At 41.9% G+C, this 26,528-nt stretch overlaps 2 protein-coding genes across 6 annotated transcripts in view; one reads left to right on the top strand and one right to left on the bottom strand.

Moving 5' to 3' along the window:
- The window catches only part of LOC119008262 (leukocyte elastase inhibitor-like), a 16,545-nt gene extending 5,159 nt beyond the window's left edge, over positions 1-11,386 (bottom strand). The window contains exons 1-12 of one of the 2 annotated variants that reach the window (XR_005071373.1): positions 11,248-11,386; positions 10,074-10,141; positions 8,595-8,663; positions 7,062-7,243; positions 5,179-5,364; positions 4,459-4,599; positions 4,197-4,314; positions 3,694-3,836; positions 2,967-3,050; positions 2,598-2,687; positions 2,336-2,516; positions 1,789-2,077 (exon numbers count right to left, since the gene is read on the bottom strand). Coding sequence is in view for 1 of the 2 variants with exons in the window: in XM_037078341.1 (XP_036934236.1) it covers positions 1,854-2,077; positions 2,336-2,516; positions 2,598-2,687; positions 2,967-3,050; positions 3,694-3,836; positions 4,197-4,314; positions 4,459-4,599; positions 5,179-5,364; positions 7,062-7,238 (1,344 nt within the window). In the remaining variant the exon portion in view is untranslated. Of the gene's footprint in view, positions 1-1,167; positions 2,078-2,335; positions 2,517-2,597; positions 2,688-2,966; positions 3,051-3,693; positions 3,837-4,196; positions 4,315-4,458; positions 4,600-5,178; positions 5,365-7,061; positions 7,244-8,594; positions 8,664-10,073; positions 10,142-11,247 lie in introns of those variants that run through there. The other variant, XM_037078341.1, reaches the window with a different exon arrangement.
- On the top strand, positions 11,326-26,528 carry snx16 (sorting nexin 16). Of its 4 annotated transcripts, XM_037078349.1 has the most exons (9): positions 11,326-11,463; positions 13,556-14,119; positions 15,083-15,169; positions 18,029-18,177; positions 18,396-18,465; positions 19,565-19,701; positions 19,958-20,080; positions 21,846-21,887; positions 23,285-23,415. In XM_037078349.1, exons 2-8 carry the CDS (start codon positions 13,709-13,711, stop codon positions 21,868-21,870), a joined length of 1,002 nt encoding a protein of 333 aa, XP_036934244.1. In that variant the 5' UTR covers positions 11,326-11,463; positions 13,556-13,708; the 3' UTR covers positions 21,871-21,887; positions 23,285-23,415. The 4 variants fall into 4 exon arrangements, with proteins under 4 accessions (XP_036934244.1, XP_036934242.1, XP_036934245.1 ...); XM_037078347.1 differs by lacking the exon at positions 21,846-21,887 and having other exon boundaries at positions 23,285-26,528; XM_037078350.1 differs by lacking the exons at positions 21,846-21,887; positions 23,285-23,415 and adding an exon at positions 20,823-21,838.

Genomic DNA, 26,528 nt, shown 5'->3' with positions numbered 1-26,528 from the left:
GAGAAAACTTCCTCGTAATTTCAGACAATTAAAGACACACCCAACTGCTCCAACTGGTTAAACAGCACTCGCGCCCGTACTGCCAGCATCCACTGTCCGCTGCAATGGCATGGGGCTTTCAATTTGAACATGAAAATGAAAACAGCACTTAAAGGGATAGTTTGTGTTTTCTGAAGTGGGGTCATATAAAGTACATATCTATAGTCGGTTTGTTCCCTACTGTAATCACCGATCAGCGCAGCCTCAGTTTGGAGAAGCAGAGAGCTGCTCCAGCCCAGACGCTCAGCTTTGTACTGCAGTGAAAGCACCCAAAACAAGGCTCACCTAAAAAAATCTATAACAGTTCAAGTGTTAGTTGTATAGAGAAAATTCACATTGCTTTACATCGCCGTCAGACCAGCCTTTCTTTTGGCACTCCTTTCGTTTCAACCGTAGAACCCCGTATCCCTACACAGTTCCGCGTCCGTGTCTGAAATTGTTAAATTTAGTTTTGATCAAAAGTATTTGTTTTATTTATTTATTTTTTACAGCTTTATTTATCATTTATTTCCACACATGGTAGCAGTGCAGTAGTAATAGGAACATTACAACAGTAATCATTGAAAAACAAATCAATGATACGGAAAATAAAAACCAAAATAAAAAGAAATAAAAAGATCCCAGGGGTCATGAGCAATGAAAAATTCGACTGAATTAAAGATATCAAAGTGGGAGCACAGTCTCACAGTTCTGATGGCTTTCTTGTTCTTGGCAGAGGATACTGACTTGAAATGCAACTCCAATTCTTTCATAAAGACACACAATAGATTTTTCACTTTCTCAAATTTACATTTGAGGATGTAAAACTTTGCAAGAATTATAATGAGATTAATTAAATAGAGTTCTTTTTCCACTGCAAAGTCACTCTTTATAAAACCAAAAAGCCCATTCTGCAAGAGGAGCTTAAAGTCACAGAAGATATTGTCTAAAATAAATCTACAAATATCTTGCCATGGTTTATGGGTATATTTACATTATCTTCTTAATAAAGTCTCCTATGGGTCTGGTCTCAACACATCAGTTAACTGAAGTGGACGCATAATCACTGCAGATATGAGGCGCTGAAGTGGGCCTGTATATTTAACCAGAGGACTATTTATAGAAATGAAACAGCAATAGGACATGACACTGATTCATACCTCACTCTTTATTCAGTTTGTCAAGGTAAAGAACATAGTTTGCATTCAGTGGCAGTAGTAAACTCTGAACTCGTTTGTCTTCACTCTGTTTTTTGTGTGCATATAATGTAATTACAGTAGAGATAATTGCACTTAGAATGGTGATACTACAATACTGTGGGTTCCTCAATGTAGTGTCACACAGGTTTGGAAGAAGCTATTGGTGCTTCTGTTCAATACTATTCTATTCTACCTTTATTCACTCAGTATCAATGACAGATTTATACATTTTTTCCAGATAAAGAGGAAAACATTTTGAATCATACAACACTGAGATGGCCAAAAGATAGAGGTAACAAAACATTTTGAGTCAAATACAGGAAAACACATACTTATTCATGACCGGCAAGAAATGTGTTGAGTTTAAAATTTGTGTTTGAGCACAAACACCACTGCAATGAACAGAACGAGGGAAACAACTGCAATCACTGTGTAGTGACAGTGGAATGTGGGAGTGTATAAAGTATGAGGACAGATTCATGCATTTATCCAAAAGATTTGAACAAGATTCAACCCCACTGTGAAAAAGAAAATTAAATAGAAAATGTAATGCCATGGGAATTTTTTACATGTCTGTGCCCAGAGGCCCATTGACTCATAATCTGTCCATGTCTACAGGACGTACAGTTTCACTCACTAAGGGGAGCAGAACCGTCCAGCGAAGAGAATGCTCTTGGAGTCATTATGTCGGATGAAGAAGAGGAAGGGGTGGTCTGCGATGAATGTTTCAGTAATCTTTGCAGAGCGGACGGTCACAACGGCACCAGTGGCAGCAGCAGCCTCGGTTCCCTCCTCGTTGACCTCCACGAAGGCTTTGTGGACGACTTTTGACAGGAACAGGTCGTTGGCAGGAGACATGCCTGTCAGCAGAGAGGAGAGAGAGTCTGTTGCTTATCCATGCACACTAACAACCTTTTTTGGGACTTTACTTTGATTGCTTTCATTTTGGTCTTCCTGGCAGTCCTGGTGATAGATAATGTTTTCATCTGAATGTTCTCTAATCTATTCTTAGATTGTCAACAGATGATGTGCAAATTTCTGTAAGGTAGTGAGGTCTCATAATCATCTTGTTCTGCTCTCTGAATAAATATTCAGCATAAACTCATGACATGTCTCACCGGAGAAGTCACTCATTCCAACATTAAAAGCATCCTTCATGCCCATGCTGATCAGGACATCGTTCAGGTCATACTTCTCCTCCATCTTGAATCGAGGCAGGCTCACATTCACCTCATCTTTTATCATCATGTCTGGACTCGTCCACTCGTTAAATTTTTCATAGGTCAGCGCCTTCTCCAGCTAGTGTGGATACAATTTCAGTTATTAGTCTGTCTCTTAAAACATGTGCATTTGTTTACTGTGTGTGTATGTTTGTCCTACCTTCTCCAGGCCTGTGGTGTCATCCTCTATCTCGTTAGGCAGGAAGATGAGCATGCTGAGGTCGTTCCCTTTGTAGGGCATCTCTAGGATCTGTCCAGATACATTATGTTTTTAATATTATTTCATTTAAAAAGTAATTCTTCATCAAAATAAAGTCTCTGCCTCCTTGAGTTTAATAGTTGCAGCTTTGGAATCTTATCTTAAAAACCATAAGCCAGATGGTTTTACCCCTGAAAAAATGGAACTAGTAGTTCGTTGATACATTTGTCCATCATTTTTCATTTAAACCGGTCCATAAAATATTGAAATATTAAATTGAATGGAAGACAAACATGGACAAAACTATACAGCTGAAAAACATGGACATACCTTACAGTTGATGTCAGGATCATCAATCTTCAAGAGACGATATTCACTTTTCTGTCTCATCATCTTCACCGGCTTCGTGTCATTCTAACAACAACAGCAAACAGAACTTACACTTCCTGAAACTATAATACATGCTTGGCTTTTTGACTACTTATGTCACCATTTGTCAAACCTATGACTTAGAATATACATCGTAAGTCCGACCTGAATTAAAGGATTTAGGAGGCTCTCCTTGAATAATACAACTCTCACAATTGCGTTTTAATTCCAGGATAATCACCTGAACCCCAGAAGCAGTTGACAAGGCCACTGGGTTCCAGTAAATCCTATACACCGAACCTCAAATCAGAATACTTCTGATTTAATTGCGACAGAAGCCTGATGTCTAACACATGCAACTGTTTCCTCACAGGATCATTCCAGTAATGTTCTGGGATCAAGTGTGCAAACACTCCGGGAGTAAGTGGGTTCATGCTCAGTCAATAAATCCCCCGAAGGGTTTATTTTCTACATGATGCTGTGAAGCTGCAACATGATACCTCATAATGACTAGTATCACTTTCAAGCTGTTAATTTACATCTAGCTGAATCAACAGGTCTGCTATCAGAGTGCCAGCTACAGACCTCATGTAAACTGTGCACCATCAGGCAAAATCATCTCATAAACCCAGAATGCAGCTTTTGTTCCCATCATTCTCCACTCAGTGCTGTCTTTGTGCTGGGTTACCTTGTTCAATTTAAACTGAGCATCATATGTTTCTTCCTCCTTGAACTGTTTGTCCCAGGTGCCTTTGAAGTAGATGGCATTGACGAGTACCATCTTGGTCGCGTTATCCACAACACCCTCAGCCAACAAGTTCTTGATTTTATCTGGTGAACAGTCACGAGAAAAACCACCATCATCAACAGGCTCTAGCAACGTCAAAAAATCAGGAAAATGTGTTTTCTTGTTGTCCTCCAAATTCTAGTTGTAGTTGCCTGATGTAAGATAGAAATTAAATATGAAACATAAACACCTAGAAAACAATGAAACACTGTCAGAGAAAGAGACATTTTAAAATAGAAGTTGGAAGATAAAAGTTCTTTAGGATTAGCTAAAATTGAGTCTCAGTCTCTCCACTGATGCAGTTTTTAATAGGATGCAGAAGGCGTGGCTACAGACCCTAAATTAATCTCCCTCAGCTTCATCTATGTAATGTACTTATGAGTGTGTGTTTGTATGAGATCTACCTTGCGTCTGCTTCTCCACCCAGCTGTTGATGTTGACCCTGGCCTCCTCAGCATTGGTTTTGAAGTCGACAGACTCCAGCTCAGCGCTGTAGTGCTTTTTGGTTTCTGCTAAGAAATCCTGGAACGATAAACAGCACATTTCAAATGGATTCTTTCTAACCATTTGTAGCAATTCACATGTAATAATCACATTCTATTGACCATTTGTTTGGCTTTGAGCACAAAAAGGTGTACACAGGAACACGCGTGCATACACACACACCTTAACAAACTGGTAGGACTGCTCCCCATACAACCTGTTGGCCACACTGAGGGTGTACGGTGCATCTGCCTTGTTGAGATCACTCAGTAGTTTAGCAAACTTAGCGTGGACATCATCTTGACCATTCTGGGGTTTCAGGCACTGCAAACAGACAAAAGGAGACCAGCATGTTATGTTTTATGGATCACTGGCCTCGTGGTCAGCTTACATTTAAAAATGATGACGCCAAAAAACTATTAACACTCTGGTAAAAACTATTAACGCTCTGGTAACCCAGTGTTTAATTACGATTCTAAAGTTTTCAGGAGTTTAATTCCTCTTTATATGACCCTAAGCATCTTTTTCCAAGATTATGGAAAAAGACAAAAGCATAACAAAACAAAAATGAATACCTCATGAGGAGGCTTATTAATAAACATTTACACATACCTGCTATTATGTTGAAATTTCCATCTGCTGCACACTTCCAATATCTAAAATTTCTGGTGATGCAGCCAGATACTGGAAACCAACCAGGCCAGGGCCAAGAAAGTGAACACTCGTAGTAGTCAAACAAACTGAACTTTGGGGATAAAATGTGCTCAGGCACTGTACAGATTGCCTAGTGTGAGTGTGACCTACGCGTGAAATACTCTGGAACTAAACTCTAAGGTTTCCTCCTTAAATTACCCCATCAACTCTTGTTAATTAACATTTATTTAATTTGGGCTTTGTTAGTACCCGGCGCAGATATCCTGGCAGTCTGGAAGACTGCTGCATCCGCATTCGCATCTGCATCCGTGTCTCCATCTGCATCTGCATCGCCACCTGCAACCCCGTCTGGGACTGGGACTGCATCTGCATCTGCATCTGCGACTGTTCTTCTTCAGCCTCTGTTGGTGGCTGTTTCTCAGTGAAGCAGAGGACCTGGGGTACAAACGGTAGTTTCTTCTATCATTACAATCACTGTCAAGCTCAACATTGTTTGAGTGTGTGTGTGTGTGTGTGTGTGTGTGTGTGTGTGTGTGTGTGTGTGTGTGTGTGTGTGTGTGTGTGTGTGTGTGTGTGTGAGTGTGTGTGTGAGTGTGTTTGTAAGGGCAGACAGATGTAGGCGTTCCTAGGCAACTGCACCCTCTGGTGACTGGCTGGAGGATGGTAACCGATCCTCAGCTTCATGTTGAATCACACACTATGGCATGCAGGTTCCCGCATGTACTCCTCACCTCATCCTATGACTCCTTGCCAAGATTATGCTATTATGTACACCTACAAACTCAGAAGCACTTGCAAGTAAAGTTCCATTATATGGCTCTCATCGCCTTCTTGGCAAAATTGTACTACCACACCTACAATTGCGACGCCTTCAGTTTGTCCGACAGGCAACTGTTGCATGGTTGACGTCCTGTTCCTTAGCTTGTGTTGGGAACAAAATTACACTAAACACAGAGGGTGAAGCCGACACTTTTCAATTCCCACAAAAAACAAACTGTTTTGTACATTTCCCCTCATTTTTCATTGGTAACAGGTGAGAGTATCTTGTCAAAAATGAATGATTTTTCAATACATGCTGACTCTGAGTTTTTGAAACTGATTAAATACTCATTCTCTGCACTATTGACCACCTGTGTTCTCTCTCCTCTCTCCCACAGTGAGCTGACAGACACACATTAGGGTTTCTGCCAGTATAATGCAAGACCTACGTATAATGACTGGCCTGAGCACCACAGTGTTTTATGTATGTAATTGAATAATGAATTTAGAAAGATCTTAAAGCTGAGAAAAGGTCAAACTGTGCACCAACAGTAGCTCCTCTGTCCCACAGAGAACACACTGTTCCTGAAACACATTGTCCCACCCTTAATTCAGTGACTTTGTGACATCACCATGCCACACCTTTGAATAATTTAACGTTTAGCTTTAATTGAGTTTAGTTTTTTAGCACTAAAGCATGTAAACCTAGTCTAATAGTAACCCAAAGTGTAAATCATGAACTCGAAAGACATGACTGAGTGCGGAGGTTGAGAAGACAGGAACGAGAAAGAGCAAAAAAGATTTAAAAAAGAAAAAAGAAGTTTAGTAGGCTTGCAACCTGCTGATTTAAGTGAGCAACAACCCATGCAGCCTCACTTTAGGTGAACCTTGAGGGCGGATGAGCTGCTTCAAATGAATGCAGTAAAAAGTGCAGTATTTACCCCTAAAGTTGAACTGTTATGGAATTTAACTTTTCACTTTTTCATGTTATCAGAGTCAGAGCAGAACAGTTTCCCATCGTTTTTGCTTACGATGTGACTCAGTGTGAGTAATCAATGTGGGTGCGAGCCCTTTTCTCCTGCCACACCTCGCTCTGACCGGCCGTGAAATATTCCACTGAAATATTTCAAAACCTGCGCACACGGTGAACAGAAAACTGAACCCACGGCTGCTTCTTGTTATTCTGCCGCAACATTTTGGTGATGACATTGCATCACGTTGATGAAACAGATCAAGTGTGTGTGTGCCTGAATGAACACCTGGTTTTAATGGGTGTGTTACCATGAGAACTGTAACTTTTGTACTGTTCATTTGTACTGTTTGTGTCTGTGTGTGTGTGTGTGTGTGTGTGCGCGCGCGTGCGTGTGTTGTACCTCTGACATCTGGTTGGCTGTGTTTCCTCCAGCTCCCATCATCACCATGGCCAGAGCTGAAGAGATGCTGAAAGGAGAGTAAAAAACATTCCCCGTCTTGTCCTCCTCGCTCAACTTTTTCAACAAATCCAGACAGAAGGAGGTGTTGGCCTTTGGTAGATCAGTTGTTGATGCCATTTTGTCTGTTAGAAAGAAAGTGGGGAAGAGCATAAATCACCAACTGTATGTTACATTCCCTCGTTTGAAAAGCGTCACTTTCTCCAAGAAACATTAAAATTAAATCTGTGTTTTATCTGGGGACACTGAACAATCAGCTAACTTTTAAGAATCACCAACGTCCAGAAATGTCCAGAACACAGTCAAGTAAAAGAATAAATACAGGCAGAGGGTAGGGTCTCTATAGATACGGACACCATCACACACTTGTAGTGGATCGTAACTGATCACTGAGAGGGATTATTTTCCTGTGAGCCTAGCCGTCACTTTTAGGAAAACCCCACATAGCCTAGCTTCTAGGCTTTCTCAAAAATTGGGTGGACTTGGTTACTACTTCAGCATGCGACAAAAAGTAACACTTCATGGTACAGCACAGTTTCTTACAGTGTAATATCACCATATGAATTTGGCACTAATAGCACGTACAATTTTCTACTGGTACATCGTGATATAATAAGACTATGGGAGTAGTTTCTTTGTGTTTTGTGCTACAAGGGCGTTGCAATCAGTTATTTTAGGAGGAGAAGAGACATAAAAGGTCCTTTAAGTATTTTTTGTGAATACTGGGTACCTATGTGGTAGAGTACTAGGATACAAAACTGAACTTTAAAAAAATAGTGTTAATGCTGATATTTTGCAGAAAGTGTACTTAACAGTGACAGTGCTGATAGGCTGCAACACTGCTGATGGCACAGTTATCCCCAAACATATTGCTCAATACCGCTACTTTATTTATTACGAAACAAAATAGTATAGTCTATACATATATATGTCATATATAGCTTTTACAAATATGTTGGAATCTGTCTTTTTCATTTCATTTTAATCAGAAGTGAGGATACAAAAGTGAGAATTCTTCTTCTCCCGCATTCTTGAACTTTTGCACAAGTGTTTCAGTGAGGCTGAGAAAAGCCAAGCCTAAGGCCTCTATATTTGCTAGCTGGTTGAATTTGCCTGCTATCAAATAGAGCTTGGGTTTGAAATTGAAGCAGCTTGTGCAAACCTTAAGATTCCTCTTCTCAGCAGTGACCTCAAACAACCCTCTCCCTCCCCAGGGATGTGTAGACAAATCCCCGTTTTGGAAACTTTTTTCACCCACCGATAAAACGAAAAATTGATTTAGAAACTTTTGACACAAGTGAAATGTCACCAAACTCAGTACAATTTCCACCACTGCTCAACCACTGCTGCATTAAAAAATAAAATTAAAAAAAAAAAAAAACAGGTGGATACATCAGGCCTAACTGATGGCTGTAATCACTTCATATCACTCTTATCATCAAAATCAAGTGACAGTAAGAAAAATCTGATACTTACGGACGGATGGACACTCTTCTTCAAGTCACGAGTGAGATTCAAATAATCAGCTGAAGGCAGATTTGTGTTCTGTTTGAGAGACCTCTGTGTTATTAAAACATTCTGACACACCCAAGTACACACAGGTCTTGCCACAGCTTGAGAAAGTGTCTCGAAATCATCTCATCAGTGAAAGACACACCCACACGCATCATGATTTAGTTATGCATCTCATGGGTGTGCTTTCTTTGTCAGACTCCGCAAACCCCAGACACACCACATGGCGTTCAATCGAGTCAACTGATACGGAGAAGTGTGGATAAACAGATGGATGGAAGAAGCAATCTGGTTCAGAAACATCAGTATAAGGAAAAACATCAGGTGATTCAATTTTAGATGAGTTAAATAACACATTTCATCACACACAAGGGATGAATGAATATGCAACAGTGTCTTCAGGAGACAGGTGAAACATGACCAGCCATGCAAGTTGCAAATGTGTTCCTTTGACATACAGCATTTGGTCCCTCGTTGGTCCAGTGAGGAATATGTCCACCTGAACGCTCATTTTTTGCGGTCTACTGCTAACAAAAGAATCTGACTCGTCCTCTTCCTGTAACCTGAACCAGAGCAGAACAGATTCCCACCTTTCCTACTGACGCTAGGAGACGGAAGCAGTAAACAATACATGTGCTGGCGCTTTCTCCTGCCACACCCCACTCTGCCAGACAGTTCAGTTGAAGTCTTCCCAACACCTGATACTAACCTGTGCGCCTGACGAACACAGCCCATGCCTTTTTCTTCTTCTAACATGGTGACCACATTTCATCAGAACAATGAGCCAGATAGGTAGAGTGCTTGAGTGAATTTTCATACTGTAGATACTTTCCACTGCTAGAATTTAAAGTGTAAAAGATGTAAAGTTAGGGTTTGTAGTACTGTAGAAGCCAGCACATTTTTAAAATTTTAAAGTATCCAACCAAAAAAAACCCCCATATACTTCCTTCAAAGTCACATATGAACATAACACTTTAACTCTGTGAAACGCCAAAACACAAGCAAAGTAATTGTGCAAAGGGTTGTGTGCTTTGTGGCACTCAGTTAGCGGCTGAACAAGTCTGTTATTGTTGCCGTGCTCACTCGTTCTTTGGGTCAGGGCCTGTGTGCTTTGTGCTACTGAGTTAGCCAGCTGCTGAAGAGCAGGCTCAGCAAGCGCAGCACATCGCTGTCATCGCTAACCATATCCAGCTCCCTCTTGCCTCAGTCGCATGTCAGAAAACACCTAACATTATCTTAATAAAGGTAGTCACGAGGCCTACAACAGCCAAAGTTGGATTTTTTTTCTTTTATTTGTCAGAGTTTTGATTTATTGATTGTTTTGCTGTAGGGATGTTAAGATAATTTCAACAACACTGACAAAAACACTAAAAATAACTTGCCAACCATAGCTTTGAAATACTTAATAACACCACTGCTTGCGTATGTGTGTGTGTGATGTACCTGTGACATCTGTACGGTTGTGCTGCTTTTTTGCCCCCAGCATCACCATAGCCAGGGCTGAAGAGATGCTAAAAAGAGAGAAGAACAAAGCCAGGCAGAAGGTGGTGTTGGCCTTGGATAAAAGGGTTGATGTCACCATTTTGTCCAATAAAAAAAAGGGGGGATGACAGTGCATAATTCAAGACATAATCTGGCACGCTCTCATTTTGGAGATTCTCCCTGACTATCTGACACATAAATAGCTTTAAAAAGTGTCAAAAAGTAAAATGGGTAGTGATCAGTCTCAGTCAGCTACCGCGGAGGCATGAATATTTTTGCCTCGTCCTCTCTGAGGATGCTCGAGGACTGTATGATTGTGTCAAAGGTGCCGAATGATAATTATGTTGTTGGGCTCTTGGTTTAAATTTCCAGGTGCCTAAGCACAACAGTTTCATCATGACAAACCATTCAAGGAGACAGTATTAATTATAACGGAAGATATTTAAGGGAAATGTTCAAATATGTCCCTTTGTCATGTAATGTTCAGCCCCTAATGACTTGTGGTTCTAGTAAGGACTTTAATAACAAAGCTAAGGCTTGCACCACCGACTACTTGAATGCTTAATTTTTCTTGCACGTGCATGCCAAAATTTTGTGGTTGTGTTGATTGCATTATTTTGTCAGCTTGTGTATGAATGCATATGACAAGACCTTAATTGCATAAGTTTTGTGTTTGTACAGAAAATCTGAGGAACTCCATGGTGCAGGCCAACCCTGATTTGTGTTCAGTCAGTTGCTCCTTTGTGGTAAAAGGTGTGGTGACCAATGATACTATACTGCATATTTGGTTAGAATAGTCTGCATACCTTAACTTTCCATGTCCGTGGTGCAGTTTGAGACTCATGGCTGCAGGTATTGCTCAAATAGATTACAGGCTCGAATTTTAGACATCCATATTCCCAAATGGTGGGGATGAACATGTTTTGATTAACTGAGACTTCTTTCATTATTAGTGCCAGACACCTTTGCAAGTACGACCATCATTCAGATCCATTCATTTCATTGAGTGTATGCCAGAGATCATCAGTGATGGAGAAAATCTATATTATATATACATTCATAATTTCTCTAAATGTTAAAGTTTATTTAATAACTGGCAGTAAGCCTTAAACAAGAAAGATGGCCAAGAGCTCACATTGTAGTTCAGTGCAGCATTATGTGTGCAACAGCGCCCTCACGTGGTTATCTTGTCGCACTGCAGTTGTCGTAGTCTGTTTTCAAGCGAGCTAACATGAGCTGGGCAGGAAAGGAGACAGTGCCGTGGACAAACAGCAACAGGAGAATCGGAAATCGGGCTTCATATATGTAACACAGTTATTTTCTGAGGAGGAAAATATACTGACCCTCTGCGGTAAGCGAAAGTCCTTGTCATCATGCGTCATCCTAGCTTTGTCCATACAGGCTGCCCGTCCTAGCTTCCTAGCTAACGTGAAGGTAACGTGATAGCCATATATCCAGGGGTCTAACAGGGAGACAGAGGACGAGCCGAACGTGGTGTAAAAACGAGTCGGTTTAGCGTTGGCCTTAAGTATCACTGGCAAAATACCTGCAAGAAAATAAACCAAGTCATGTGACGAACCATTCGACAATGCTTCGCGATTCGGCACGGATTTAACATCATAGGCAGCTGTGATTTCAATTATATTTTAGTTAGCCTACTTTGTTGAGACTTAACGTGAAAAGGAGTCAACAGCAAATACTTAAGTTTACCCCGCTAACGTTGGCTGTAGGGGTGACTAGTTTGCTTGGAGATATGTCATTTACTACATTATTTGTTTTACTATAAATTCTTGCTAGCATGTCCAAATTTACATGGACCAAAAAGTGCTCAGTAGTCCACTCACTCCATTGCCATAGTTTGTAAATGGTGTTCGTAACGTTACTGTTCAGCAGACGGACGTTGGCTCACTTAGGTTAGCTCGCTTGCTACCTTCGCCTCCCAACCGTTATCCGCTTTTAAACGACGTGACATAAAAGTAAGAAATATCTGTTAGCAGCCACTGTTGTGTTGCCATGTTGGCTCCAGGCGCAGCTCCCTTTCGTCATGTGCACCAAAATAGCCGTCGTCAAGACCGTGTGAGCAATACCTGTCATTTTGTTTACACCTTATATATCGACCCGTTCGTCCTTTCTACACATTCTGCACTCCCAAATGACGTGTAGCTACATAAGTAGCTTGTCACTAGGATTTTCATTTCCAGTCATACTGAGGCGCAGGGCTGCAGCGAGGACAGGCTCTTATCGTGGCAGCGGCAGCTAGCACTGACTTCTCTGCTCCACTGATGCTGAATTAACATGAGCACGTTTGACAGGTACGTTCGCTGCCAGTCTCTCAGTCTGAATAGAAATCGATTTATGACCCGCTCTTCCGTGAAACCCGACACGCAGGTTCTTCCTCACAGCTCATGCCCTATTTTTGCAGCATCCGCTTGGGTCGGTCGGAACTGATGGATAAAACCAAATCATCTGACAAGATAATCAGACACACCGATTATCGTCCTCGCAGGCTTTCTTCCATCGCGAATATTACACATAATGCACACGTCCATAAATAATGAATGACGTGTGGCTCGTGTCAATAATTCATAAGCCCTCACAGTCTGGCACCCGTGTTTCAGGGTAATGTTTGCTGACAGATTCTGCTCCCATTAGTTTGAGTTTCACATGCTTGAATTCCATAAATTCCTTCCAGGCACCAACTCTGATAGGTGATCTTGTTTATCAGCCCATACCATGCACAGACACTAGTGCATTAAAGACATAATAAGTAACATTTCTGCCTGAAAATGTCTGAAGTCAAACCCCGCACTTATCTCAAGGTAAGGTTGCATTTTTCATTTGGTTGCCTGTTGCCAGATTTCAGGAGGAGGTCAGGGGGCGAGGAAGGAAGTGAGAGAACTTGTCTCAATCTAACATAGACAGAGACATAGATATAGAATAAAACTTATTAACATTACCTCATCTGTGGGCCTTTCTGCTGGAGTCACGGAGGGAGATTTTCATTCGGAATGTGCATTTAACTGGACTTTTTCCCCCCAGCTCTATCAGCCCAGGTTATATCCCCTGTCACCTAAAAGATATGCAACATGTTTTTGTGTTTATGAATTTTGGCTCCTTGGGCAGGAAAAGACCTGTTAAGTTGCATGCAGGTGTCCGGGACACTGCTGGGGAAAAAGCGGTTTCCCATTATGGCACTAACACATTACATGATATTAGATCAGTGCATTGACTCATGTACTGGCCTCTGCCCAGTCCAGAGTTTTAGGCTGCGTGGGAGGCATTTCCAGTACTGGTATCAGTATCAGAACAATCCTTGTAAGTTTTAGAGGAATTCTGGAGAGCCCTTTTTTTTCTGCAGTCCATATTTGTTGAAGCTCATAGTTCGTTTTGGTCATGATAAATACAATAATCAGACCAAAATTGTTCTTTTCTTTCTTGCACAGGTTATTCAGAGTCTACATCAGCCCCATCTTGGCGTGCGTTACCGTGTGTTTTCATCGTAACGCAGCACCTCTGAAGCAAGCCAAGGTCAGCGTAGGTGTGAAGAACCCTGCAGACTACTGCGGTGGCGGGGCAGGAGCACGCAGCTCAGGAAGATGGCATCACCCTTTGTGCCTGTCCCTTTGCCCATGGACAGAGCCTTGTCAGGAGGTAACAGCAAGCTCAGACGGCCACAGCGGGCTTCGTCGGTAGGCAGCGTCTCCAGCAGCTCGTCCTGTTCCTCCATCACCAGAGTGGCCAGGGAGGAACACCGAAGAGGGAGTGCAGGATTAGGTTCCGAGCGCCCGTCCCGCTGCACGGACAGGGGCAGCCGGAGCAAGACGCCGCCACCCGTTCAGAGCCCTGTGACACGGGCCAGGGTGAACGGGACTCTGGATGCCTCCGTAGAATACTCCAGCTGCCCCCGCTCCATTTCGGATCCTGTTGGGAGTCAGCAAGACGAGGAGAGGCCTATTACGCCCACTGTGCTGGGGTATGAGGTCATGGAGGAGAGGGCCAAGTTCACGGTATGAAGCCAGGAAATCACACCTGACATCCCTTCGGAACATGCGTAGTATATGTGGCACAGCTCTCCAGCTTAGCGCTCTGATTAATGTTCAAACGCTACGATATTTAGCTTGTACTGACATGTAAGGTGGCAACAGTTACGTTACAGGACAACACTTTCACACGGGGAAAGGACGTGCTCACAGACAGGATGAAGACACGCTCACTGAGGAAAAAGGGCACAGCAGGATGCATACTAAAGAGTCTAATGTCATCATTTACTCAGCTCACAGGCGTTTTTTTATTGGGAAAGAAATCAACCATGGAGAAACAAGTTGTTTGCACTTTTGTTTTACAGAAAGGATGTACAATATTTTTCTTCATTCCGTTACAGAAGCTGAACTTTTGGGCACAAGCACAGGCTTTGTTGAGGAAAGAGGAGGACGGGAATAACTGACATAAATTGGACATGTTGGCGAACAGTCGAGTAGAGTACAGTAGACAGCTTTGTTTTCCAATTAGATTAGGTCTGCCACTAAGTGTTATTTAATTATTGGCTATGCTGCCAATTATCTCTGATACATTTAGTCTTTAAAATGTAAAAGAACACAAGAGAACACAAAGTAATGTCTTCAAGTTGCGTCTGTAGTCCAACCAACAGGCTAAAACCCCAAAACTTGTCACCCTAAGTGAGAAAGAAAAGCAGCCAATGCTTGCACTGAAGATGCTGAAACCAGCACGTGTTTGGTGCAGCTTGAAAAATACACGGAGCACTAAATTAATTGCGATTAAAGCGAGTAATTTTCTTACAGCCCACTAGCTGAGTAGTCATTGCAGCTCCGAGTTAAATCTTATTTACTCTACTTTGCTGTTTTATGTAATACTCGGTTGTATGCATCATGTCGGATGCCAGTTCAGGTCACCTTGAAAAACTCCAATCAACCAAAAAAATTACAATTGCGTGTGTGTTTTCTCTGCTGCAGGTATTCAAGGTCCTGGTGAGGAAGACGCCAGATGAGAGCTGGGTTGTTTTTAGAAGATACACGGACTTCTCCAGACTCAACGACAAGGTGTTTTTTTTTTTTTTGGTTTTTTTTGGGAAACTATGGGGAGTAATCTGGCCTGTTTGGAGCTTTTATTTTAATCCATTCTTACAGCTGCTGTTTGTGACCATCTACTTGTCGCTTTCAGCATGCTTTTCTTTTGTTTCTGAGCATGCTGGGGGAAACGATTAGAGCTACACAAAGAAGCCCTCTGTTCCCAAATAGTCAACAACAAGGGGAACAGGTCTCCCGTGGTTTGGGGAAGTACAGTCTGGTCACGGAATACAAAGAGGGAAACTAAAGCTGCACTGTGCTGTCTGAGAAAAAAAAAAGACATGCATTGACAAAATGATGGTTAGAAAGCTGACAGACAAAAATTGTCATTGTGGGCTTGATAAAAATATTGATCAATTCTATATATTCCAATTAAAAATTTTTCTTTAAACAACCCCGTTCACATACGCATGGTGGCTGCCTCGGGTATCCTGCATCCATCCGAAGTGTCAGTCTTACACACCCCCGGAAATCACACTACATGTCCACAAGATGCTTCACGCACGTGAAGGGATGGGGCAGTATAAGGTGTGGTTAAAAAAGCAAATATATCTCGGGCTTAATGCAGACACAGTGCCCCCAGGCAAGAAGAATGGGAACACATGAGATGGGAACACCCTGCATTCAACACGGAGAGAGAGGACAGGAGGGGGGTGTGGACGTCCGTTCCTCCATTCCTGTGGCTTTTTCAGAGCCACAGAGGCAGCTGTGGACTACTGTGCTGAGGGTGTCTTCCCCTGCATGTACAGAATGTACAGGTCTCACTGGTCATACATTCAACTAGTTTGAAATATTTTAGCATCGCGTGCATTTGTAACTGCTTTGGCATATAAGCACAACATTTGGATGATAGCACCATGTATAAATATTTTACACATGGTGCTATAAGTACAAGGCAGACATGCACGTCGATATAAACGGTGGGAACGTCAGTTACCTATTATGGACAATGCATAATCGGGTTTCCATTATGCAGCACTGCCTCCTCACCGGGTGGTTGGCGACAGATATTTAATAGTTTGGACCTCAGCCAGCATTGCTCCGCTCTGTTTATGCACGATGCTCAGGCTACGGAGTGTGAAAGCAAGTAGCAGTGCACATGTGCATGCATACAAACTTAACATCAGGACCTGTTAGCAGAACAGCTGGCTACATACAGTCAAGGATAGCTTTGTCTTCATCGTCATACATCTGTTTTGAGGATTTAGTAAATCACCAAGCGGCACGCACCAATTATTTCACAGGAGTAAAGGCAGAGATGGAAGACTGCATTATTAACTTTGAAGGCTCCTGTAGCGGCAGACAGCATGGAACAATAAACAGTAGATTTCAGGCAAAAATCAGGTACCAGGTTGTGCAGCAAGATATTTAGAAGTATTTAGTTGCTCTTTGAAATGCAACAGTGATTTTAACTAAAAGTGACTTCTAGTACAAAGAAATTCCTACTCTCTGATAAGTAGAGGTGACTGGTCATTTTGGACTGAGTCCACATAACATTTCTAGAGCTGGGTTGAAGTGCCTGTGTAGTGAGAGAACAATTGCTGCGTGTTGGTTTTGCTATACATTAGCTTACACTTCTGTGACTTCTGACCACGTATAACTAGCTTACAACACAGACGGGGATAAAAGCACCTGCAACATTCTGTGTGCGTCTGATCTTCTCAGACAAATGGACATTACTGTCTCTGTTATGATTCTGTTTCTGACTGATGATGCTCAAGATGGACGGACAAAGCCTGAGAGACAGACAGGATAGACGGCCAGCTCCTCTATTTTCTCGGTTACCAGGGTCACGGGTGTTGAGTCCTCTGAATAATTCAAAGATTTACGCTTTTTCTAGGCAGCCACGTGCTGCCGCAGATGTTGTCTCGTCATTGGGAACAACTGAAAAAAGCCCCTACTTGATTTCATGCAATAGTGGCGAGGTTGCTGTCATTCTGTCAAAATCTGAGCAAAGAAACTGCTGTATCCTAGATATGGCAAACCTGTCACAACTGAGTAAGGTGAGATATACTTTGCTAGAGACATATGGCTTTGTGTGGAATGGTGTTAGAGAAGTGGCAGTTTGGTAAGGTAGAGACCAGGGTGAAATCTCAGAAGTTGTCTGGTTTCATATGTAAGCGCGTTCCTTCCGTCATCGCTCAGAAGGAGGGAGAGAGTGAAACTTTCAAATAATGCACCTCAACAAGTCTGCCTTCACAGCAGAATGGTGTCAGCACAGTTTCAGCAAAGAAACTCAACTTTGTGATATAAGGAGAGCTTGAAGCAAACTGTCTTCCCCTGTTTCCTGTTATTTTAAAGGAGCAGTTTGTAATTTGGGATGCAATATGTGTGCAAACAGCAAGTTCTCTACGTGCTCACTACAAACTTGGCGTAGCTTTTAGTGCAACAACAAAAAAAAAAACCTCACAAAATGTCGAGAAAGGGAATATTTTTTCACTCCAGCCATATAATTTCTAAGTTCAAGTCTCCCTCCTGCCGAACTAAGACAAGCTTAATTACCATGTTAACTCATTATGAAACAACAACATTCAAACTTGATAAATTGAATAAAACGGACAGTTTGATGTGACCAGGACACTACAACAAGCTATGGATTAACATCCGAGCATGCGGGGGATGCGTCCTCCAAGTGAACTCCGTAGAAAATAGCATTAACAGAACTACAACGTGTCGGTTGTGTTTGCAGCTGTCTGTCAGGCCCTCGGTGCCGCTGACCCCACACTTTTGTCTCTATGTTATTTCCAGGCGGTAACCTCACATTGTGTCAGGAGTAATTATGTAATTCTCATTCCGTACTGTGTGTGTGTGTGTGTGTGTGTGTGTGTGTAGCTGAAGGAGATGTTCCCAGGCTTCCGCCTCTCGCTGCCTCCTAAGCGGTGGTTTAAAGACAATTATGACAGCGACTTCCTGGAAGACCGACAGCTGGGGCTACAGGCCTTCATGCAAAACCTGGTTGCACATAAGGACATTGCCAACTGGTATGTGACAGTTTTGCGCTGTTTTTTTTTTTTTTTATATTAAAACACAGTTATTTAGCTCATTTGTGTAAACTGTGTGCTTTGAAAAGAAGTCATATGCCACGGCTGCCAGTACAAGTTTTTTTATTGCTGATTTTATTGCTTTTATTATGTGCAGGCTGGTCGGTTCAAGAGCAATAAACACACATTCATGTTATCCCATTCTTTCTCTTTCACAGCCTGGCAGTGAGAGAGTTTCTGTGTCTGGATGACCCGCCCGGGCCTTTTGATAGTCTGGAGGAGAGCAGAGTACGTGTGCATTTACATGTGGAAGTGTGTGTGCTTGTGTGCCATATGTGTGTGTTTGTGCCGCTAGTCATGTCACTCCAAGGTCCTTTAAAGTGGGGTCTTGTCATTTATGCTGCAGCTTTGTTTAACTCACCAGATTTTGTACATAGCGAATATTCATATTCTGTAGTATACCATCTTGTCAAACTGTTAACTATTAGCAATTAGTTGTTTTATTACTAAATCTGTTAATTTCAAAATAAATTGATTAATTGTCCTGAGGAAGCTGTTTGACATTTTTACTTGAAAAATTACTGAAACAATTAATCAAATATCTAAATAGTTGGCAATTATTTTATTTTTCAACTAATTAATCAAAACTCACCTTTTCAGAACTTTTGATTATTTTTTTTAAAGTATTTTTTTGGCCTTTTCTGGCTTTATTGATAGAACAGCTGGAGAGGTAGACAGGAAACAGGGTAAGAGACGGGGAGTGACACGCAGCAAAGGGACCCGAGCCGGGAGTCGAACCCGGGTCCGCTGCAGAGCCTCGGCACATGGGTCGCGCACGCTACCGACTGAGCTATGCGGCGCCCCAGAACTTTTGATTATTTTAGATTTGCTTCTAGTGTGTCACTTTTATGATGTTTGTTTCTAGTGTATTTCTATTATGTTCAAATGTAGAGTATCTTTGTGTCTCTTGAAAAGCACTATACAAATAAAAAGTATTATTGTTATTATTATTATCATTATTATTATAATTAATAAATCAGTAGTTGCAGCTCAAGTTCCTGCTACACCTCCATTCGTATATTGTATTTAAACCTTTTAAAATGAAACGCATTCCTACATTTTACAGAGATTCATAGCTTGATGGTAAACAGCAGGGACTAAACATGTCACAAGTTTTGCCTGTTCCATAAAACTGCCCATGTTTAATATTACATTTATCATATGGCTTGAGATGAATGCATAGTCTACTTTGGGATTTACTTGGTGAAGGTTCCTGCATCAGCAAAAACGCTTCTCCTCTTTTGCTTGTCATGGTTTACCTTTCATCATTTGCTTCCACTGTCAATAATGTTCTGTTGTGATTTTCTCCATCGCTGCCGCCTGCCAGGCCTTCTGTGAGACTCTGGAGGAGAGCAACTATCGTCTCCAGAAGGAGCTGATGGAGAAGCAGAAGGAGATCGCCTCCCTGAAGAGGAGGCTGGAGGAGAGAGAGCAGGCCATCCTGCTACTAGAGAAGCACATCAAGTCAGTAGATGCGCGCACGCACACACACACACACACACACACAAATGAATGCAAGTCTGGGGAATAATGTTTCACACATTCATGTAACATACAAATTACATGCATGCAAGTCATATCTTGCACAAATGGATGTTGTAATTGAGGTCCACATGCAAGTTATCAGTGCTGAAATAGCATCACATGTTGTAACTAAGTCATTAAGGCTGGTTGTGTGTGTGTGTGTCTGTCTGTATGGGTCTGTGTCCGTTCTACTCAGTGGTGAGTGTGTGAGCCCAGAGTCTTTATGTGGTCTGTCAGCTCCAGGCAGCGAGAGCAGTGCAGATGTGGATGTGGAGTCGTCGGCTGCCGAGGCTGATCAGGACATGCCGGACGAAACTGGGTAAAACACACACACTTGCTTCAAAGGCTGTAATTAAGTACTTAACCTTTGTACTCCTAGGCTCTATTCTACGGAGCGAATGAGATTTTTCCATCTGGTGTTTTCCTGAAAACGAAAACTGAACCTTGGTGCAATTTCCCTCATGCTTTAAGAGGAGGTTCAGGGGTCGAGGGCAAGGTTAACTGGTGAAAATTAACTGCTGCACATGAATCATCTTGACAACTGAAGATTGTGCATCTTCCTGTCAGGTTGAGGGGCGATGTACATAGGAGGTGTTTAAGCCCCATCTATTTCTATTTTGATCAAAGCAGCCGTCTTTTCGGGCCACGTAATGGCTCACGTTTCTCTAACGGCAACCTTTTTTCTTACACACACGTATTTTATAAACATACCCTAAAAAAGCACAGAGACATAACTTAAACAAATGTCAAGCAAGAGGGAAAGCAAGTGTACTTGACTGATAAGGAGTAGTGATGGGTTTTTCCTGCCTCAGCCACTGCCCCCTGATTAAATTACACAGGAGGAAGTATTGATCTGAAACGGGCATTAACTAATCACATTTCGTTTGATTCATCAGTCATCTCCAACTCCATCTGCCTCCTTTCTTGCAGTTTCTTTATTTATTTTTCCTCATCAGCTCCACTTTTTGGGAAACACTCCTAATTACTGTAGACAATTCGCAGACACGGATCATAAACATTATAAAAGTAACTATGTTTTTTCTTGCTTTTTTTCCCCCTAGCTATTGACAGCATAATCATCTCCATCACCATATGATGGCCAGACATCAGCGCTCATTTCCAGCAATTATCCTGTTTGCTGGATATTACATGGATATATTCTAAAGCAGACATGTGACTCAGCTGATTTAATCATCTTGTAGAGCAGGTCAAGTCAAGTTGAGTCCTTTTGATAACAAATTAAAGTGTGTTTACAGATCTTGGTGCCTGTAGTGATGTCATCCAGCGGTTAAGTTGCATCGTGGTTAATATAGGCCCCATGATTTGAAAGACTGAAAGACTTTGAAAGAAAAAGATTTGACTGGTGCAGCCAGCCAGTTGTGATCTTTTGTTTTTAGACTGTCCATAATGAGTCCAATAGTGTAACAGGAGTGCAATGCTAGACCAGTGGGCTGCTTCTCGAAACCCGGCACCAACTGTACATTACCCACATTGCAACTTAGCCACCGAGTGATGTCAAAGGAGTCAGTTTATCAGATTGCATGCAGCTTCCACTGGAGCCACGGAAGCATTTATTCTACTGTTTTCACCAAGACCCCAAGACACTGCAGTATCCAGTCTTTATAAAGAATATAGACAAGGTTTTATTACCTTTCGTATAAAGACATATTTAGCCAGTTGATCAAACCTGATCAAAAAGTATGAAGTATGAAGTCTTTCAAGTCATTTCAAGTCTCACATAAAATCATTCATTTTCTGTCTAGTCAAGTTGCAAGTCATCGAAACAGCGACCCTAGTTGACTGGAGTCCAAATCACAATGACTTGAGTTCATATCTCTGATTTAATGTCGACAAATACATGACCGGAAAAAAGGTTAGACCTGATTGAGAGCCACAGTTTAGGGCTTGAGCACGTCTGGATGAACAGACTTGCCTCCAATATTCCCTTTTTAAAATGTTTAATAGGCTTTATATGTAAGTAAAGGTGATGAACAATTCAATTATTTTACTCACAGTTGTTTGTTTGCTTATTAAAATGTCTTTTACGCCCTGTGTTTTTTTTTTTTTGCCCGTATATTTCACAGCAGCGCCGCCCAATCTGAAAACTGAGCCCCATAACATGTGAGGTACTTCAAACCCCAGCTGAGCAGGCTAACCCTACTCTCATTCTTTTCTTCCTCTTCTTTTCCTCAATAACATGCATCCCGTGGTTTACTGTACTGTAATGGACGTGTCCTGTTTTATGGTGTCAGGATATTAAACAATAGCTTTGTATTATTTTCAAGTCCTTCTTAATACAGAACTCATGTCACGTTACGTCCGAGTATTGTATTAAGATTTACTTGAAGAAAGCCAAACCTGTTTTTTAATTGGACGGCTGTCAATGTTGGGGTCAGTTCACTCTCAGTGCAGCTAATTCAGGAGGATTGCTGAGATCATCTGCGGTGGCCTCATGGACACAAACCTCAAAAGAAGAGTCTTTAAACCTCATGTCCTTGAGAGAATAAAGTTGAAAAAAAATAAAATAACAAGATTATAATAGCTAGTGGTCTCAACAAACAGTGTAATGATAGAAGTTAAGTATTGAATACTATCTCCTTGAACTGATTGATCTGAAAATGACTTGACCCCACCTGTGCTGTGTTTTCATTGTATTCAATGTTGTGTTAACTTTTGGCTGTGCCTTGCTGCTCCCCTGCATCATGTGTCACTAACACGCGCTGTTAGTGCCTCTCTTTCACATGGTGATGTGTGCTCACTACGTGGGCATTGTAGGTCACTGGATTTCAGGCCTTTTGATCTTCCTCTTCCCATCTCGTGTCATGATATGCAGGGAAAGCTTGTATCCAACTTTTGATATTAAAAAGCCGGACTTGGATCTCAAGTGCTGTGTCGTTGGCCGCTGGACTTGTTTCAGTTTCTTAAAGACGTTTCACCTTGCCCTCCAACTCCTCAGGTCAAAACTCAACTGTCCACTTACATCCGAAGGAGGAAAACCATTCCTTTGAGGACGAGAAAGTAAATATCTTGGCAAGCGAAGACGGATGGTCTCCAGTTAGTTAGAACTGAAGAAGCTTCTTTGAAGACACTGAAGCGAGTTGCCATCCAGTTGCCTACGATACAGCACTTAGAATTATCATGAGCTGGATGACTGAGAACCTGCATCATCACTCTATAAACTATTTTATTATGTGGATGTTGTATTTTGGGAAAGTAGACCAGTTGGGTCCCATTATCTGTCATGCAGTGCGAGATGGGAGAGAGTCAGAGGTGAAGCCTGTTTTCCTGCTGTGTTTTCAGTTTTCAGTGCTGGTGTTGTGATATTTAATAACATGTACAATATCTGTCTCCTTCCACAAGTATGGCTAGCAACTGGGGCTGCCTCCTCTACTATTAATGTCTTCTAAGAGCCTCTCAGTCTGTCTTGGCTTCCTGTTTGTCTGACATGAACAGTTCTGTCACCGCTTTTCATTTGATTTGAATCCTGATTGTACGTCCTCTGCTGTGACCTCCCTCTCCCTAGTGGCAGGTGTGAGGTCCAGCCGGTGCGCTCCTCCGCCTGCTGGTGTGGGCCATCGCTCAGCGCCTCTCCTCCGGTCATCCAGGTCACGCAGCTCTACCACCAGAAGCTGGAACAACAATGAACGCCGGTCCTTCTTTTTTACATTTTTTCCTCCGTCTCCTCCTCTCACACCAGAGCACTCCACCTCCCTGATGTTTGAGAGCCATTACATACCGTTCTTTCGTGGGTTTTTCTTTTTTTTTTTACGGAGTCTCTGACCTCTTCTACCTTCCATCACAACTCCTTTGTCCGCCCTCCAGATTGTAGCCGCTGTATAACCTTCCGGCCTTGGAGTTGGATCTGACGCAGCCTTTAACTCAAGATCTTATTGGGTTAAAAGGGAACAGGTCGAGGCTGCTGCAGCCTGGTTCACTTATATTTCCATGTTTACAATCGCTCAAGGGATATTTTATGTGGCTGAAGACTGCACCCTGAGGACCTTGTGCAAATTCCTACAGGAACAGTGTCTGAAATTACATGGTTCAACCTCAGATTAAGTTGATCTTTCTAAACACTTGGTGGGAACACTCATTCTTGCACCTCCTACTGTGGCTGCCAGATCGGATCAATTTGATCCTGCGGTCACAAAGCCAAAGTTTGGCTTCTTGACCAAAAAAATAAGATAACTTGAAGACTCACACCACAGGGTGGTTTGATGATTTTCACAAAACGTGTCTCCAGGAAAAACCCGACCCTTCATCTCATCAGTTTCTGCAGACATGCATTGCCTTATGGCTCCTTACTTGTGGCAAGCAGCCCATCCTCCCATCAGAGAAACAACACCCCCATGTGGAGACAGAAATAAGAAAATAGTCTGGATGAATGAAACGTCTCAGGATAGGTGTTGGTGGCCAGGTGGGTATCAAAGGGGACTGACAACTTGCTGTTTGCGGGTACTTCCATGTCATTGCTTTGTACTGCCATTGACTGTCATTGAGGCTGTAAACAGACATTACTTGAGAACATTATGTTTTCACTTTAGTCAAACTCAGTTTGCATCAAAAAAGCTGACATTCCCTCAAGTTTTTAGTGCCATGCATGATTTGTGGTAAACCAGGCCCTGTGAGAGACTGTCAGATCTGTAACATGCTGTACTCTGAGAGAGAGCCAAAGGAAATGTGGCCTATTGTAGTTTTTCACATGTCCGTCTGTTCGCGCACATGCATCGGCTTGCTTCAAGGCATTGATTATCCCAGTGCAAGTCACAAATATTTACAACTCAAGACCTCGTGTGGCGCCTTGGCTGTTAACCGTGTGTAGATTGGGCTGTGAGAATAAGATATTTTGCAATTTGGAAATAATTTAAGAAAACTTGACCCATTTTTTTTTTTTTTAAAGACAGATTTGCTAGTTACCCCTACTAGTATGTAGCCATGCAAATAGTTTTGGTTTTATTTACCCAGGATTTTAAGATATCCAGTGGTAAGGTTTCTCGTGAAAACAATTGAGGTTAATGGAATGGTGTTTGTGGTGCAAGAGGTCTTGAAAAAGTACTTGTAACAGCAATTTGTCTTCCAATAATGTAATCATGGGGGACCAGAGCCTTTGCCACAGCTCTAGAGAAAAGTCTTGCTCTCACTCCAGTTTCAGGGGCAAAAATGCTTTGGCTTGTTGTTTTTTTGGTGTAAACCAATCAAAATAATCAACTGGGCTAATCCTCAAGGATTAAAGGTTCCTTGGCTAAACCCAGAATGCAAAGGGGGTGCGCCTGCAAATTAGTGTCAGGGTGAACGTCTTTTGCACGTAGGAAGACGAGCTCCAGCAAAAATACGGTTAAATCCTTGCAAAATAATAGACAAGAGCTGTGAGTTTATTTACGTTCTTCCCATTAGAGACCAGGGTATTAGTGTTTGTTACTCGCCATGTAGGTTGCTAGCGCTGAGGTTGTTTTCTGTAGGTAAGGGGATATTTGAAAACACTTGGATAAGCTAGATAATGGAGGGGAGGAGAACAAAGCCTGAAAGAGGCGCCCAAAGGCAGGCTGATATACCACGAGTGTACATCAGCTGAGTCAAACTAAATGAGCAAGAATCCCTCTCAACAGCAACATCCGTGTGCTAGAATCCATTGTATTGGGTCGGAAGATTTCTGCACAGAATTCCATAACTATCTGCAATGCTGTAACTGTAAGAATAGGTGAGAGTATAACCAATAGGTGAGAGTATAACCAAGTGTGGTGCTAGTTTACCTGAAGAGAAACAGGACGTTTTGCCCTGGGAGACTGAATGGACCACAATTGAGAAAGAAGAGGGAAATGGGAATTTTGGGGGGGCATCAGCAGGCCTTCGTGAATTAGATACAGATCTGAAATGCATTTCAGGAAACTCTTGATGATAGAGTTCGAGCTTTAAATGCTTTGTATCAGCGTCCACTTCTCACCAGACCCACAGGTCATCATCACCCCCAGAGCCATATTTGTAGACGCGAGTAACACTTGACAGGTCGGGGTTTCACATGTGGTCGTGTGTGTTTGACCAGCTGTTTTCACTCTTCGCTAATGAGTTAATGAAACATGTAACAACCACAGCTAACACTAAATCGTCTCAAACTAGGCCTAGACAAAGGCCATGTGATGCACTTTATAGATGAATGGCAACCCATACTGTTTTGCTAGGATATGGTTTTTATGACTTAATTTGTTTGAGACAGAAACGTGCCTTTTAAAAAAATTTAAAAAAATCACTGAATCTGTCTTGATCCCCAAATGGATCTAATTTGTTGATATATGAGTAATGTATTTGGATTTTTTGTCCATGTAAATTCCCTTCACGCATAATTCTAAGTGCCTTGAACTTCATTCACTTAGATTTTCTTTTGATGTGTTTGAATAGCTTTATAGACACGGACATGACACAATTCCCTTCAGTTCCGCTCACGGAAATGTTTTAAAATGACGCTCATATGTTCACGTTGTTGATGGAGTAGACTGAATCAACATGTGTTCTGTAATAATACATGAATAAATAACACGTCTTAGTTCACATATGCACCCATAGTAGCACTGTAAATGATTTGAATTAATAGAATTTGGTGTCACTATCTATGTCCTGGATTTAAAGGGATAATTCACTGCAAAAACCTGGTCTGAAATGCGTACTGTAGATGCTGAAAGTCGCACTATAGCAGAGATCTTTATCAGATATGAATATTGAATTCATTCACATGGAATGATATATTAAATACAGATGTACAGTATGTCACCTCA

This window comes from Acanthopagrus latus, chromosome 19 (assembly GCF_904848185.1).
Source record: "Acanthopagrus latus isolate v.2019 chromosome 19, fAcaLat1.1, whole genome shotgun sequence".
Taxonomy (NCBI): domain Eukaryota; kingdom Metazoa; phylum Chordata; class Actinopteri; order Spariformes; family Sparidae; genus Acanthopagrus; species Acanthopagrus latus.
Note: the sequence above shows the minus strand (reverse complement) of the source record. Positions and strands in the feature narration are given on the sequence as shown.

Bases quoted from the DNA above. Each gene is read 5' to 3' on its own strand.
- snx16 (XM_037078347.1), top strand. From the start codon at position 13,709: ATGGCATCACCCTTTGTGCCTGTCCCTTTGCCCATGGACAGAGCCTTG. The intron at 18,178-18,395 runs GTATGTGACAGT...TCTCTTTCACAG, and splicing joins CATAAGGACATTGCCAACTG to CCTGGCAGTGAGAGAGTTTC. The intron at 20,081-23,284 runs GTAAAACACACA...CCCTCTCCCTAG, and splicing joins GACATGCCGGACGAAACTGG to TGGCAGGTGTGAGGTCCAGC.